The sequence below is a fragment of the Aulonocara stuartgranti genome (assembly GCF_965226115.1).
Source record: "Aulonocara stuartgranti genome assembly, chromosome: 12".
Classification (NCBI taxonomy): Eukaryota; Metazoa; Chordata; class Actinopteri; order Cichliformes; family Cichlidae; genus Aulonocara; species Aulonocara stuartgranti.
The window spans coordinates 15,497,245-15,514,472 of NC_138948.1; the positions used below are offsets into that span (position 1 = coordinate 15,497,245).

The following is a 17,228-nucleotide window of genomic DNA, read 5'->3' on the forward strand; positions in this document are numbered from 1 at the left end:
CCCCTACCCCCTCAGCTGGCTCACCTGTCCAGTATGAAGAGTCACCCATGTGTCTACTCGGGGTATCCCAGCTTAGCTGTTTGTGGGGTGGGAGACCCCGGGCCTGGACCGTCCACTAGCCCTCTGAAGCGGGTCCTTACTGATCCCCTGCCCTCCTGTCTTGCCCCTGCAGAGGAGGCCTACCAGAAACTGGCCACTGAGACCCTGGAGGAGCTGGACTGGTGCCTGGACCAGCTGGAGACGCTGCAGACGAGACACTCAGTCAGTGAGATGGCTTCAAACAAGGTAAGAATAGCTAAAAAATTGTTGTTGTGGGTTTTTTTTTTTTTAAATTCATGGCAGTATATGTTATAAGTATTCTCTGTCTCTGTAATGTGGAAGTTGCTTCCTGGGTTTCACTTTAGTGTTTGTCTGCTTTGTTTTAATTTTGTGGCGTTTGAGCAAAATATAGTGTAGTGCTGATGCTGTGTGGGACATGCAGTACACTGTATGTGCTAAACTCTACTTGAAGTTGCACTTTTACAAATATTTACAGTATATACAGAGTTTCCTGCAGATTGAAAGTGCTAAGAAGCTAAACTACTAAATGAAGCTTGACTGCTTAACAGAACTGCGTTCAATGATTAACTTTATATATCTTTTAAAAAGAAATTGTGCAGCACACTTTCATGGGAGTTGTCATGTGCTAACCCACGCCTGTGTTTTTACACGTCCATCTAAAAGAAAAAGAAATGTAAAAATACAGTCATTTTACTCATCTTATACAAAACTCTTGTATAAGTTTAAATGCCGTAATGGCTTGGTTTTTTTCTTGGACAAAGCTTATGTCACTTTTAGCACTGCATTAGCAAACTAACAAACAATAGTGAGATCCATTGTATCACAGGCTGTCGATGTAGTTGATTTTAAACATAATTCCATTGTCTTTAGACCTCCTCATCCCTAATAATGACTCGTTATGAACCCACTGTAAAAGCAGCACTGTAGAAACTTGATTCTTCCACATTTTGTTTGTTTTTGTGTGTGTGGTTGATCTATGTGCTGCTTGATTATGTGGTTTAATGTCTTTCTTAATACTCGTCAGTCATTACACCGCACATTGGTCTGTTTATGTTGTATGGTCTATATCGCCAGTGTGTGAATGTGTGTGTGAATGGGTGAATGACTGAATGTAGTGTAAAGCGCTTTGGGGTCCTATGGACTAGAAAAGCGCTATACAAATGCAGGCCATTTACCATTTACCATTTATATATGTTAGCGATAGCATCGTCATGCAAGCGAGGAGTTTTGGTATGAGCATGCTCAGTCGCTTCCACTGCGTGTGTGTGTCCGTGTGTGTGAGAGTGTTAGTGTGCTGCTCTGAATGCTGATCAGCTCTGGGCTGTGGTGATGTCACACACTGTGATGTCACACGAGGTGGGACGAACCAAGAGGAGAGACAGACAAAGGAATCAAACAAAAAGCACAGGTTCACCTCTGATGTTAGTGCGATCACACACATCACGCTGCACATCTACCTCATTTAAATTTTAAAAAATCACTTCTTTAAAAAGAGAGAGAGAGAGAGAGAGAGAGAGAGAGAGGGGTAAAAGAAAAACTGTAACATGCTCTCTTTTATCAGCACAGCTATCTTTGGTCGTCATGGCAACAGCCACAGGCTCAGCCGCCCTGCTATCTCACTCCAGCAATGCACACATACACACTCACACACGTACAGACAAAGACATCACATGTAATACAGTCGCTACATCTCCCACACATGCCCGCAGACTTTAACATCGGTGTTTAAAGGTATCCTCAGCTCATCGTCGAGATAAATAAAAGAAACCAAAAAAAAAAAAGATTGAATTCATTTGAGGAAAATGGAATAAAATTACGGAAAAATCACTTCTCTCAGTGTTTGGGACCATTGTTAAAACTCACCGCCCATAAAGTACAGTTCCTTGTGGGTTCCCATTCATCATCTCTGCCCTCAAATCAGGTCACAATATATTCTGGTGAAATACTGCACGTCACCTCGGAATATCACTATTCCCAAGGTTACTCTGTTAGGCTTAGAGGCTGCTGTAACAGTAGGTTAGGCAAGGTCAGTTTGCCCTCCAGGACATTCGTACTGCCATTCTACTTAATGCACTTTCACACAGTAGCTAAAAACACACACAGCACACACACCCATTGTACACCAAATGAAACAAGTCGTTTGCAGTTGTAACACCTTCTTTGACATTAAAAGTGCACATGTCTCTGCAACCCAGTATCACGGCAAAACCTGTAATAGAATCGCTGAGCCACTGGCATAGCTTGTCCATTTCCAGCTTTGACTCTTAGACATTATTAACACAGTTACACGGACAATATGTACATATTAGCCACCTAGCTTAATCGATTCTACTGATTAAGGACCCTGAAATGTACTTCACATGTTTTTTTACTCACTACTGACTTCTTGGCTTTTTTAAAATTATTATTATTATTATTATTATTATTATTATCTCCCCCTGCTGGTAATTCAACTTCTGCATGTGTGTCTATTTCACCCTTTTGCAGAGGCAAAGTGTGAAATTGACACACGTCTAACAGACAGCGTGTCTATTAGACGCTTTGCTGTAATCTCGTATAGGTCTCTGAGGTGACACTTGTTGGTTCTCTGTGGGTTCAAGTTCAGGATACTCCCGTGGTTAGATATTTTTCCTTTGTGTGTGATTAAGTATTTCGGGGATTCTTTTGCTCTTCTGTAAGATCGATGTGCACTAGTCAAGTCTGATTAGCGTTGGCTGTTTTCTCATTTGAAATATCAGGGTGTCATGCTTGGATGTTCAGGTTCGAAGGTGTCCTTTTTACTAAAGGCAAGAACTCTTTCCCCCTTTTGGACTCCTACTATGGGCAACTGTTGTTACTCTTTTCTGAACTGAGTGGTTTCTTCCAGAACAAAATGACAAGGTGTGAATCAGAAGTTAGTGATTGTGATCTTTTTGTATACAACTTACTAGGGCGTCCCTTGGAAAAACCTAGAACCTATTCTGATGGTCGTCAAAAATTGTCTTTATTGATGTTTATTGAGGTCTCAGAACTCGTCATTAAGGGTACTGGGGAGGTGATCAAATGTCTTTTTATGTGGGAAGGAGTTAAGACTTGTGTATTTTGGTTGTGTCGTGATCTCATCTGCGGATCTCCTGGCATATGGCAAGTGACTCATTAAAACTTTCTTTCTGTTTTTCTGGCATCACCGTTTTAGTAAGTCTGATTCACTTGCAGTGCGACTGGTGCCACACCTGAACAAGAATCTGGATCGTGTCACTTCTCTTTTTAACCTAAACCTGTAAGGTTGAGCTTCCCTGTCTTTTGCAAATCAGCAGCAGCCAGTGGGTGTTGGTGGATATCTTCTGTTTTTATAATGACTCTCTAATTGTTGCAGCAGGTAAAGTAAATACCAAAGTCTGTAATATGGACCTGTGCTAAATTATGCTTTTCCTGTTATATATGTACACTGCTATAATGGCAGGTGCTGCTATTAAATGTGGCCAAAGTTTCAAATAATGAGGCCAACAGACAATATGTGCAAGTATAACCAGTAACTGATTATATCTCCTCCACTTGTTGCAGTGATACTTTTAAATGATTAAAAGTATTATTCTTTTGATATTTCACTATTAGTGTTTCTTAGCAGCTCATTTCAAGAAAGAGCAAGAGGTTCCTTAGGAAACACCTAGTTTAGCAGCCTCACATCACTGATCTCAGATCTGTGCGAGGAGAGGTTTCTGCTTTTTCTGAATAACATGTAGCTTCCCTTAAGAATTCAAACTGTCTTGTCCCTAAAAGTTGGATCTAGTTCAGCGAGGAGGGCTTACACATGCGATGCGGTTCAGACTCATTCTTCAGTGGCTGAATTAGTGGCTAGTTCTCTTTGCTTTTGCATCTTGCTGCTGATCTGAGTTTTCATAGGTATACTTTGTGCTATAAATGGTACATGGACTAGTATTTGTGTGGTACAGCCCTTTTCCTAACAGTCATGCACTATGTATTGGCCCTGTGACACATTTTTATGTGTGGATTGGAGGAGCCGGGGGATCGAACCACCAACCAGTCTTACCATTACCTGTTTGTAGCCTTCCTACATATGGATTTCCTCCTTGGTGTCTTCTGTATGTCATGAATGGGTGACAGACCCATTTCATCTATAACACTGACAACAATTAAAGTGTTCCTGCTCCCTCTGCGGAGAGGGGGCGTCTGCTGCCCGAATAAATGCAGAATGTGAGAAACGAAAAAAATACATTGATCTGGAGGTGTTGCGAGCTATATATACACAGCAGGAACAGATATTTTTGGTCACAACACACATCTATGCTCGGTGTGACACTTTCCAATTTTTACCCAATAGTTTGAGTTCACACCTCTTGGCTAAGCTATTGCTTTGTGTGTGTTTGCGTGACAGCGAGTGGGAGTTTGTGTGGATTAGTGAGGTGTAAGCGGGCGTTGTTTAAACTGTCCACCTGAGAGGAGACCATGTGTTGTGCGTGCACACATGTGCGTGTGTCTTGGGCCTGTGCTGGCCTGCTTGGCTGTGAGTCAATCAAAGCGACTGGATCTCAGCGAGCCGGTGGGCTCATCTGTTCCAGTGTAGCTGTAAATTACTCACAGTGCCAAACAGGCTGTGGAAGTGGGGCGTAAAGTAATCAGAGACAGATTTGGTCCCTTTTCAATCAATGTAAACACTCGACACATGCATGCACACATGTGCGTTTACATACACAACATGAAAAAGAAAGAACAGACTCTAAATCTAAAGAAACGCAGGGGCTGTGGATGTTTTGTGTGGGTGTGCGCAAGTTTCAATAACCTGATTATGGTTCAAATTTTCACTGTTTTTTAAAGATTAAAATTTTTAAAAAGAAGTTTATATGAACCATATAAAGATCTGGAATAATCTTTTTAACTTTGACAATTGTAATTTTATATTCTGTTTATTAATGCTCATCAGCATTACTAAGGCCTTTTGCAGGCAGCCTTTGCAGTCCTTTCGACGTTAGCTATGTTAGCGGCCGACATCATCCCCGACATTTATGCTTGTGTGTCATGGATTACGCGTTAATTACCGTGCGGTTGTGTTCCACTGTTTTACATGTGGTGCCAGCCGATAGAAATTAATAAAATGCTGGGCCTTTTTTCCCCTCATCTCCCAGATGTTTGATGCCGCCCTTTTTTCAGGGGCAAACATGCTCTTCTCTCAAGTTTTATCTCTTCATTGTACATTCCCTGCCCTGCAACAGACTGGCCATCTGTCCAGGGTGTACCCTGCCTCTCGCCCTATGGTAGCTGGGATAGGCTCCAACCACCCCCACAACCCTAATAAGGATAGGACCATGTGTCAGACACCCCTGGTTTATGGGGTGGGGTAAGTTAGATGGTGGTGATGATTAGAAAAATGATCCATCATCATCATCATCACTGCAATATTTATCAGTAAAGCTGTAATATCAAAACTTGCACGCTGTCTGAACTCTGAACATTGATTGGAAATGTTTTTGGACCAGTGCCTCAACAGGTAATTTGAAGAGCATACACAAGTGTTTATACTAAGACATTTCTTTAAATAAACCAAAGTCCAAAGTAAACATGTTTTTCACCAAAGTTTGGTTCTGCTTTTCTTAGAAATACCCCCTGTCCAGATCCTAAGAATAGTATCACAGTTCAGAATTTTCCACACCTGCAATTACAAGAAGCAGTCCAGTAATTATTTGAGCTTACACATCTAATATCACTCATTTTGGTAGGACAAGATTCAGATGCCCTGTACATTTGAATTGCAGCAAACTGCAAACAGCTCTCTGTCAATGCCCTTTTTTTTCACTGGGACATCGTTGGCGAGCTGACTCAACGTGGGTTTTCCTGTAAAATTTCAAATTTAAGACTTGAGATTATCGGCGGATAATTCAATAATGCTGGATGTCAACATTAAAAAATGACTGCTGGAGACATGAAATGCACTCATAAAGCATCAGGTGGATATACTCACTTTGGAGGTGTTTGTCGCTTGGTGCTGCTTCAGAAAGAAAAACAAAAAACTCCAGCCTGAATACGGTTTCATCTTTTGCCTTCGATTAAAGCGACGACCTCCCGAGCTTGCTGACACGCACACGGAGCAGCCTGTGTGGCTGCAGCACTTTTAGTTTCTGTCCTATTGAGCCCACTTCAGATAACTGTGACGCTCATTCTTATTGTAAGACTAATGATGGGGTTTTTTTGTGTGTGTGTTTACATCATCTCATCAGTGATGCTGCTGTGACTCACCTCGCTTGAATACCGGGGTGGAAGGTGACCTTTTTTTAAATATTATATCATGTTGGATGAGGTAACCTGCACTTGTATATCAAGCTGTGCAGAAGGTTAGAACAGTTGGCCATGCATCTTATATGAACATGTTTTGCATACACACAAATGTAGGTGTGTACTGTACACACACACACACATGCATACGCAAACTAACATCCCCCTTGCACCGCAGGAATTAAAGGAAAGGGAAGGGGTAGATTTTTCCACTGACCTCAGTCCCAGCCAATCAAACAGCAGGCAGTCTCAGGTCTGTTCCAATCCAAACCAATCAGAGATGATGATGAGCTCACACTTCTTTCATATCCGGGCCCTGATTCGCTGCCGTCGTACGACCGTGTGAGGGAGGCAGCCTGTGCGCTTCACATGGGAGCTTGTGTCACACATACAGAAGCAGCCAGGCAGTCCTGTTTGGGAGCTGCTGAGAGAAAAATTTTGCTGTCCTGGTGCTTTAGCATCTACTAAGCATCCGCACCATCATCAATTATTCACAGACTCAGCAGTGCATCCCTGTGCCTGACTCTGTGTGTTCACATGCCAATCTGTGTCACCGTGTGTGGTCACAATATGCTCGCATCGGATCTTTGGGGAGACACGTTTCTTCCGCTTCTCTGTCAGAATCTGTTTTTCTTCGGCTTGGTTCTTTGGTTATTTGCAGGGCAAGAACGCAATGCTTCACTTACGGGCTCTGCACAGCTGATTTACTTGGAATTGAGCTCTGCGGGCTCCTCAGGTTGAGGTCTTTTAACTGGCGGGAACTGCCTTTGTTTTACTAGCTGTCTAGTGTTTTCATTGACTGAGCAGTATACCGGACTATAAACCTGCACCTTTTCTGCTTCTGGATCGGTTTGCTTGATTTGTCAAAATGCCTGAAGCAAATTATTTGCTCTCTGTGTCCTGGGGATACATACAGGTAAGATCCCTTCTTATATTAGTGTAGTTTTTTTATATATTCATATGCTTCACACCTAGTTTGACGTGATTGCTTAAATTAATTTTCATCGAGAGGACGTGGTTTTTTTGTAACTTTCATCCCTCAGACCAGTTGAGATATACGAAGCACGTCATATATCTCCTCAAACTGTTGCTGCATTGGTGTGAGATTTCTGGGTCCGTTTTCCATTTTGATGCATTTGATGTGAAGAGCCAATGTTGTACTCGCATGGTGCTGCCTGGGTGTAATTCACAGAAAAAAATGATAATTTAGGTGACTTTGGATTCAAGAGCAAAGATGTTTTCGCAAAATCTCTGGATCGTTATTTCCATTCTGGTTGTTTCAAAGGTTAAACGGCACAAGTGGCCTCTTAGGTCAAAGAAAACAGCAACTCTTAGGTCTCTCCTTTTTAGGTCCATAATCTTTTAATTTTACTTTGTACAGATATCTGGAAATCTTGTAGGTTGCATTTTTATTTATATGTTGCTATTTTTATATGTTTGTAATTATTGTATTTGTCGCTTTTCTGCAACAATGGCTGCAAGTGGCTCGCAGCCTCTGGTGTCATCATTATAAAAAAGCCTGTGGGTGTTCTTAAATCGGACTGAGCTCTAAAGAGACTCCTGTGGTGTTATGGCTTGCTTAAAGTGATCAGTATGGCTTTACATAAATCATTGATATACACTGTGCATTTTACAATTTCATAATTAAATTCATTCATAATTAAATAATGCATTGAGGGGTTTTTTAAATATCTGTTTTGTAACTTTGTGGTTTGGAACATCAGTGATTTAAAGCGTTTGCCTCCACATCAATCAATTTGGTTTTCAAAACCAAAGCTGCAGCTAAATTTGGGCCTGCCACTTCAATTAGGCACCGGAGAGCTAAGAGCAAATGAGGAATAAATAAATGCTGTCAGTTTTTTCAGGGCAGCAGCCCTCTAAATCTGTGTGTGTGTGTGTGTGTGTGTGTGTGTGTGTGTGTGTGTGTGTGTGTGTGTGTGTGTGTGTGTGTGTGTTTTAAAGTGAGAGAAGGTGAAATTTCTGGGAATAACTACTGTATTGTTCCTTGAAATTTTAAAAATCTGTCTGCAAAAGACTGTTGCTATTAGGAATGTGTATGCCATCAAATCATCTGTTTTCTTTACATGCATAGATTTTTTTTTTTCACGTTCTGGAACTTGAACTATGTTTTCAGTTTCTGTTCTTTACTTGAAAATGACATTATTAAGTGCCTCTGAACACCTCTGACCTGAAAAACCAAGTAATTGTGATTATGCCTTTTTCCGAGACACTGAACCCATTATTCATATACGTGTGTGCTCCGCTTTCAGTTCAAGAGGATGTTGAATAGAGAGCTCACACACCTCTCGGAGATGAGCCGCTCTGGGAACCAAGTCTCTGAGTTCATCTCCAACACCTTCCTGGGTGAGTGATGACACGGGTAGATAGACTCGCCCTCCTTCCTGCATCGTGACAATCTTTGTATTCACTTTTCTGTTCTTTTTTTTCTGCACTGTGTCTCTCCAGACAAGCAGCATGAAGTCGAGATGCCATCCCCTCAAACGCAAAAGGAGAAGGAGAAGAAGAACAAGCCCATGTCTCAGATCAGTGGGGTGAAAAAGCTGCAGCACTCATCCAGCCTCACAAACTCGAACATCCCTCGATTTGGGGTCAAGACCGAGACCGAAGATGAACTTGCTAAGGTGTGTTTGTGTGCATAGTTTACATAAATATAGTGCACAGTGTGTGCAATTTGATGTATATAGTTGAGGGAATTTATTTCTGATCTTATCTCATTGTTTTTTGGGGTTTTGATTTTTTTCAGGAGTTGGAGCATGTGAATAAATGGGGCCTTAATGTTTTTAAAATCTCCGAATTTTCTGGGAATCGACCACTGACAGTCATGATGTACACAATATTCCAGGTAAAGACTTCCTTCTTCTGTTTTTCTGGCTCTTTTGCTGCTTGATGAATCCCCAAATTGTCCAAATCGTCTTAATTGTAATCCCCCCCCCCTTTATTTCTTATTTGCAGGAGAGAGACTTGTTAAAAACTTTTAAAATTCCACTTGACACCTTTATAACCTACCTGATGACCTTAGAAGACCATTACCATGCCGATGTGGCCTATCATAACAACATCCATGCTGCTGACGTCACCCAGTCAACTCACGTGCTGCTATCCACCCCTGCCCTTGAGGTGAGGTGCAAGTGCACGCACACACACAAAGACATGGAGCACTCTTGTACACATGCATTGACATGCATATACTCACAAACACGTAGGCCATGCTTCCACAATCAGCTTCAATCAAACTCCTTCTCCACGTCCAATCAATGGCTCTAAACTTGAAAGGGTATTTTTATCCAGCGAGCTGACTCTCGCATCAGTGCCCTCCGCTCTCCCTTCAACACTTGCTTCTTCTTCTTTCCAGGCTGTGTTCACAGACCTTGAGATCCTCGCTGCCATCTTTGCCAGTGCAATTCATGACGTGGACCATCCCGGAGTCTCGAACCAGTTCCTCATTAACACCAGTAAGCCTGAATATGAGTGTTAGCAACTGTGTCATTACCAAGTATTCACAAACGCACACACTCTGGCACAAAGGTGAGAACATGCACATTGATGCCTCTGCTTCGTTAGCAAGCATACATATGCACACACTCTGCATTATAAATATAATTTCTCTCATAAATCGCATTTCATAATTAATCCAAACTCTGAATTGATTCTTGCATCAACTCCAAAATGTGCAGGTTGGGCTTAAACACTTAGTGCCTGCACACATGCACGTGTTTACCAGCATGTTTTTTGCAGGCACGTGTGATGGCTTTGACATGTGATTCCAAAGCAGAGGAGTTCAAAGAGACGATCAATAATTGCCCTAATCCCTGTACTCAACATCATTCAGGATTCTTAGGAAAACATCCTTCTGAGGACAAATGTAGCCACACTATATGTGCTGACCTCAATATTTTCTTGTTTACATCAAGCGGTAGCTAATCAACGCTGAGAGTCTTATTTCTTTTTATAGGCCATTGCATTTTGGTTGCTAAATTCCAGTAATCTCCATTGTTGAGTGAAGGGTAGACATCACAAAGACAGATTTATCAAAACCTAAAGAAATAAAAGCCAGATAATCTGTGTGACTCACTAACACCAAGAGTAGTGATAGAAGCATCTCAACTGAGCTTATAACCATGCCAGACTTGCATGCCTGCTTCATGTTGTTGTGTTTGTTAATGTATCCCTGAGCTAGACACTAAACCCCTGTTATCTCACTTTAACTGACTCACTTGCTTATGGTTAGCAGTATCACAAATATCACCTTAATTTGGCGGTTTAGAGGAAAACTCAAACAAAAGCAGTTTATATCCACTGGGCACAAATGCATAAGAGTATTACTAACACCAGCCTCAGAACAGAAGGCACACTATGCAGTCGCATACACGTAGCACACACATAAAATGTGTAGTGCTTACCATAAGCCCCAAATGGGGAATCCCTGCAGTAAAGGCAGTGTGAGTCATCCTTGTTAAGTGCCACCAGAATGATCTGCTGTCAGCCAGAGAGCAACGGAGCAGGATCCCCTTTCTCTGTTCTGCTGCTCGGTTTCACTGTGGCCAAGACTAATGCATCTTAATGGAAAATCTAAATACAGCTAGAGGTCCTTCAAATGACCGCGAGTGGGAAATCTCTCAGCGGTAAACATGATGGGGCTTTCTTCTGCTGCTCATTCACCAAGGAATCCATAGCAGCACACATAAAATTCAGCAAGACACCATTAGAGAAATTTGTTGCACTAATAGGCGATTGTTGCACATTTATTGTCTTATGGATCTAATTAAACTGAAATGCACAGTTTAGAATTGCTGTTCCCATCTATGGTAATTTGTATTTGGCAGTATGGTTTTGGCACATGCACATGTGTGGAAAGCACAAGGCACTGAGAGCAGCAGCAACACCTCCAGAACAGAACAAGAGCAGGCATGCATGACTGCAGACACTGATTTAACAGGACAAAGCATGAAAAGGAAGAGATGGGGTGGGTTACAAAGTGGCGTGCAGCGTGTATCAACTTAAGCTTAGCCTAAAAGCAACTTGAAAAGAATTTCCAGTTGGATGTACAGAAGTGTACCAGCGGACTTATCAGCTTCCTGCTAAGTTTCTGCAAACTAAACTAACCAACCGTTTCCCCCCTGCAGATTCAGAGTTGGCACTGATGTACAATGACTCTTCCGTCTTAGAGAACCATCATCTAGCAGTCGGTTTCAAGCTCCTGCAAGAGGAGAACTGTGACATCTTCCAAAACTTGACCAAAAAACAAAGACAATCACTGCGAAAGATGGTCATTGACATCGTAAGTGAAAAGTTTCATCTTTTGTAATAAAGGCTGAGTAGAAAGCCTTGTGTAGTATATTACGTACAAATTAAGCGACAGTGTTCTTTGCTGAGTACTAGTAACAGTTTGTTGTTGGTCTTTATAAGGTGCTAGCTACAGACATGTCCAAGCACATGAATCTGCTGGCTGATCTGAAAACAATGGTGGAAACTAAGAAAGTGACCAGCTCTGGTGTCTTACTGCTGGATAACTATTCTGACAGGATACAGGTAAAACTGGCTGTCTAATATCCACGTCTCTGTTGTAGTATTTCCTGCTGCTGTCTATATTGTCTTTTGGGACATTGGCGCTGTGTTTTAGATTGTGTTACCGGTCACATTCAGGTTCTCCAGAACATGGTGCACTGTGCAGATTTGAGCAACCCCACCAAGCCTCTGCAGCTGTACCGGCAGTGGACGGATCGCATCATGGAAGAGTTTTTCAGCCAAGGTGACCGAGAACGGGAGAGGGGCATGGAGATCAGCCCCATGTGTGACAAACACAATGCCTCAGTAGAAAAGAGCCAGGTAACACACACACAGGCAGATAAGTGTACTGTACTTGTGTGCTGTGTAGACACACACTGAGAGTCCTGTTTTTCCTGCGTGTCCTCTGTAGGTTGGATTCATAGACTATATCGTCCACCCTTTGTGGGAGACGTGGGCTGACCTGGTCCATCCGGATGCCCAGGACATCCTGGACACATTAGAAGACAACAGAGAGTGGTACCAAAGCACCATCCCCCAAAGTCCCTCCCCTGCGTTGGACGAGCCTGAGGACAGCACTCGACCTCCGGGAGGGGACAAGTTCCAATTCGAGCTCACCCTGGAGGAGGACGGGGAGTCGGACACTGAGAAAGACAGCGGCAGCCAGCCAGAGGAGGAGGAGGAGGAAGAGGAGGAGGAGGAAAACAGCTGTACTGATTCTAAAACACTCTGTACGCAGGACTCTGAATCAACAGAGATACCTTTGGACGAACAGGTGGGGGAGGACGATGACGATGATGATGAGGTAGTAGAAGAGGGAGAAACACCCTGCTCACAATCATGTGTTGTCGAGGAAGAGGTAGCAGAAGAGGAGGAGGAAGAGGAGGAAGAAGAGAAAGCGAAATCCCCTGACACATAGCAGTTTATGGACAGCATCTGATTAACTCTTCTTCTTAGTAATGACAGATGATTATTTATAGAATATTTTTTGGGTTTTGTTGAATCTGTGTGTGGTTTTTATACATCCATGTTTCTGGTTCCAAAGCGTGCGCTGCTCCCCACCTTGGCCACTCCTCCCTGCCCGCTTTGTTCAGACACGCCCACTGGTACTACTTCAAGTTTTTTTGCACTCAGGAAAACTCCTTTCCATTCCCATTTGTACTGAAGTGGTGTGTCTTTATTTCACCTTTACAGCCCCCTCCCTTTTACAGGCTTAAGTTTGTGGACCAGCAGTTCAGTCTCCTCCGTGCTGTTCTTACTGTACGTAACATCACGTTTTCCTCCTTTTCTGCTTCGTCTCAGCCTCGCCCGAAGGTTTGCCAGTGTTTCCGTGTTTTATTAAGTGCCCATACTCTACAGAGACAGTTGTTGGCGTGTTCAAGGAGAACCTCCCTCTCGGTTAGGTCATATCCCCCCCCTCCCGCTACAAATTAGGAGGCACGTTATGCTGTCATCCGGTCGAGAAAACCTGACGGGGCGCCGCAGAGATGAAAGCTGCAGCACACCGGGGAACTTTTTGAGACACATTTCTGCTGTGGAAGTCTTCCTTGAAAACCTGACTGACACCAAGCTCAAATCGAAATGGCTGTGTCGCTGTCCTAGACCTCTTTAATTTTTTTGTATCGTACTGTATGTAAGATTCAGATATTTTCTAGAATTTACTTTTGCAATCTTAGGCTCTGTTTTGTTAGAAATAAAGAAAACGAGGGCACTTTTGGAAACTAATGGGGGAGAAACGTGTCGTAGATATTCAGTGTTTTTTTGTTTTGTTTTTTTTCTTGAAGGGGATATCTTTACAGCTGGGTTACATTGAGTGTTCTGAGCTGTTTGCACTTGCTCCAATAGCATTTATACTACTATTTCCATGCCACTGTACTCATATTTGGTTTGTCCTGTCAGTTTGAATTTTGGAATTCATTCATAATAACTATTGTTTTTGGTGAGCGTCTTCACCGAGAAGGAAGCGTGAAAGCCGAGGTTTTCACACTTCAGTTACATTGTTACAAGCCTTTAAATTTAATTGTCGTTGCCTGCAGTTCTTTTGAACACATCCTAAGACAATGCAATGCTTTGTAGTTGATACAAAAAGCACCTTTTTTAGAAGCTTGTTTAGTGCTCCAAGTATACAGAAATAGAAATGGTATTATAGGGTGATTTTATACAAATGCTACGAAAGCTTTTTATCGTCCTTCTTTTCATTTTCTTGCCCTTATTTGACACGCACATCAAGAACTGCTGCTTTTTTCCAGTCACTGTGTTTTCTTTTACCTGTTGTAAATGTGCTTTTCATCACGAACACATTTTTGTTTTTATAGGGTTTTTTTGCCTACACGACGTTAACTCCAGTTACTGTCTTTGTTTTCGACAAGACAATCAGCTCCATCGTGCAGTCGTCAGATATCCTCTACAGATATCCAGATACTCTTGCACAGATACATATATTCGTTTATGATTACATTTATTGTTTTATTTAAACTCGCCAAAACGCGTGCGCACATAGGCTTGAACGTTGTCGCCCTACATCACAGCCAAAACTCTTCACTTTTTTCTATCATATTTTACGCCTCAATTTATTATTTATTGCTTGATTCTTTTTTTTCCCCCCTCTTTGTGTGTGTGTGTGTGTGTGTGTGTGTGTGTGTGTGTGTGTGTGTGTGTGTGTGTGGTTTTTTTTGCATTATGAAGATGGTACAGTAAATATTTTACTGTAGCATAGACCACATCGCAGGCTTGCAGGTTACAATATCCAAATATACTTTTTAACCCCAGTGTACATACAATATTTAAAAGAAAATCCACCTCTTTAAAGAAAAAAAAACCACTTGAAGTACTGCACACCGCTTTTTAAAGAGTGCTCGTTTTGATTATGTGTCATTTTAAAACTTTTTATTTAATCTTTCATTTTGTGCCAATACTTTTCTTTCTTTTTTCCCCCCATCCTCACCCAGAGCCCTTACCTGTAATAAAAAATTTTCTGGTTTTATCGCTGTTTACAAACATATATTTATTGTGCTGTACATAATATATAATTATTAATGTTATTACTATCATAATGCAGTTTGCTGTAAATGGTTGATTCTTATCATCCCTTTTGGTGATGGCGTGGCTGTATTATGTACCTCTTGTTGAGAGAATGTTTATTTACACATGAATTTCAGTGTAAAAAAAAAAAGAAAAACAACAAAAAAGAAAAAAACAAAACAAAAACGATCCATCGACATGTTGCTTAGCTGAGAAGTAGCTCAGTGAAGAGAGAGGGAAAGCCAAATTGTTTTTTTTAAGAAAAAAAAGAAACTGTTCCTTGGCCCATGGGCTGTGCCTTAAATTCAACACGTCATTTACTTTTAGCCTTTTTATTTTTTGAATTCTCTAGTTCTCTTTTTGCTGCAGTGGTGAATCTTTTTGGCTTTGGTCGGCCCGATCTCCTGCTGAGAAAAGTTGCCTTTTCCACAATCACAGCCAAACACGGTTTGCTCTGTCTCGCAGCTACGGCGCTGCTTTGAAAATACGCCGTCGGTGCAGACGTGTGCGGAGACTCGGTTCGACCGCAAGCCTGAGATTTACCACATGAGTGATGTGTGGCCTATAGCCAGCCGGATGTCCCCAGAGTCGAGTTTGCTGTAGACCTGGTCTGAACAGCTCACACTTCCTTTACGCTCTGCCTCTACACTCACAGATGTGATTCAGCCTGTCAGGAGACGTGATGCGGGAGTCGCTTTTTTGGCTGCCGCATCACCTGCTTCTGCGTGGCTGTCTCGCAGCTACAGAAACACTGAATGGGGCGCAACAGTAGTGTATAGCTGTTGCTTGACTACGGCCCTACAAAGCACAGAGGCTTCGAGACACATCTGCATGTTCAGCCACTGCTGCATTAATTATGGCTGAAACACTGGCGGTGTGTTGCTTATCTATGCTCTGCCCGCACGACCACTCACATTACTTGCAATATCCAAAACCACTGACATCTCTCTGCCTGCACAGGAGAAGGGTTTATTATATTTGTGTAGTGAAGGGAGGGGTGGGGGTATGGGGTGGGATTCAAGGGGTTTGGGCGACTGCATCATTGTCCTGAAACATGGACTCTTATTTTGACACACATACTGTAGATTCTAAACAGCCCTGGACCAATGGAAATAGTGGGTTCTTTTCTCATTATGTGTTCTATTTTTTTAATGGTATGAAAGGAGAATACAAACTGTAACTTTAAGACAAAAAAAAGAAGAAAAAAAAGGTCTTTGGGACAATTATATTTTGGGTTATGTCTTTAGAATGCCAACTTGTCTGGACGTTTCACAGGACAATTAAAATTTTATTTTAATGGATTCCTTGTTAATTGCAGTCTATTGGATAGCACTGTAGATCATACAACTTTATGTAAAAAACAAATAAAAAGAATGAAAAAAGTTTTTATATGCAATGGATTAAATAAAAGCATGGGTTGATTCTGCCTAATCACTTCTTGCTTGGATTGTTTTTTAAGGTATTGGAGAATTGAGTCACAGTTTCCTCATAAAACAATCTCTTCATACCTACTTCAAAAGAATCAGGGTTCAGCAAGACCACTTGTTGAACTCTGAAGGTGTCTCATAAGGTGATTGAGGCATAAGTTTTGACACTTCAGCAGTGAAAAAATAGAAACTTTCTGCTGATATGAATATAAGCGGTGCCTTGAAATTGTGGCTTGCCCTTTGGTGTGCAAAATACTAAGGCAAACCACTGCTGTAGAGCACGTGTCTCTCAGCAATTATGAATGCACAAATTGCTTTGAAATGCTCAAGAGGAAGAGCCAAGACAAAGCAGCTGTACATCTGAGTGACATGATGTCTTTGAGGCAAAGACGTGGGTATTAGGGTAATTCGTGATTCTTAATTGGCCATAGGTGTGAAAGATCCCGTGCATCTATGCGTTAGCCCCGATAGACTGGCGGCCTGTCCAGGATGCGCACCAGAGTTTGCCCTGTGACAACAAGGATAGGCTTTGTGAGCAATTTAGGACAAACAACATTAGCATCTCATCAATGCAAATATCTAATAAGCCAATCACGTGGCAGCAATTTGGTGCATTTGGGTAGATACGTAGGTAGACATGGTCAAGATGACCAACTGAAGTTCAATTGGAGCATTAGAGTGGGGAAGAATGGTGATTTAAGCAACTTTTAACATGGCAGTATTTCAGAGGCTGCTGATCTACTATGATTTTTCCTCACAACCGTCTCTGGGGTTTACAGAGAACAGTCTGAAAAAGAAAAAATATCCAGTGAGCAGCAGTTCTCAGGGTAAAAATAACTCGTTGATGCCAGAGGTCAGAGTAGAATGGCCAGAATGCTTCGAGCTGATCAGAAGGCAACATTAAATAAATGAAAGACTAAACCAAAG

General features: G+C 41.9%; 1 protein-coding gene across 10 annotated transcripts in view; it reads left to right on the forward strand.

The window, feature by feature from the left end:
- pde4d (phosphodiesterase 4D, cAMP-specific) overlaps nt 1–16,308 on the forward strand; it is a 316,846-nt gene extending 300,538 nt beyond the window's left edge. For all 10 annotated transcript variants that reach the window (XM_082555164.1, XM_082555161.1, XM_082555162.1 and 7 more), the window contains 10 exons: nt 173–285; nt 8,598–8,691; nt 8,794–8,969; nt 9,092–9,190; nt 9,301–9,465; nt 9,701–9,800; nt 11,472–11,626; nt 11,755–11,877; nt 11,992–12,174; nt 12,266–16,308. In XM_082555164.1, coding sequence (XP_082411290.1) covers nt 173–285; nt 8,598–8,691; nt 8,794–8,969; nt 9,092–9,190; nt 9,301–9,465; nt 9,701–9,800; nt 11,472–11,626; nt 11,755–11,877; nt 11,992–12,174; nt 12,266–12,772 — 1,715 coding nt within the window. In that variant the 3' untranslated portion in view covers nt 12,773–16,308. The remainder of the gene's footprint in view (nt 1–172; nt 286–8,597; nt 8,692–8,793; nt 8,970–9,091; nt 9,191–9,300; nt 9,466–9,700; nt 9,801–11,471; nt 11,627–11,754; nt 11,878–11,991; nt 12,175–12,265) is intronic.
- The last annotated feature ends 920 nt before the right edge of the window (nt 16,309–17,228 follow it).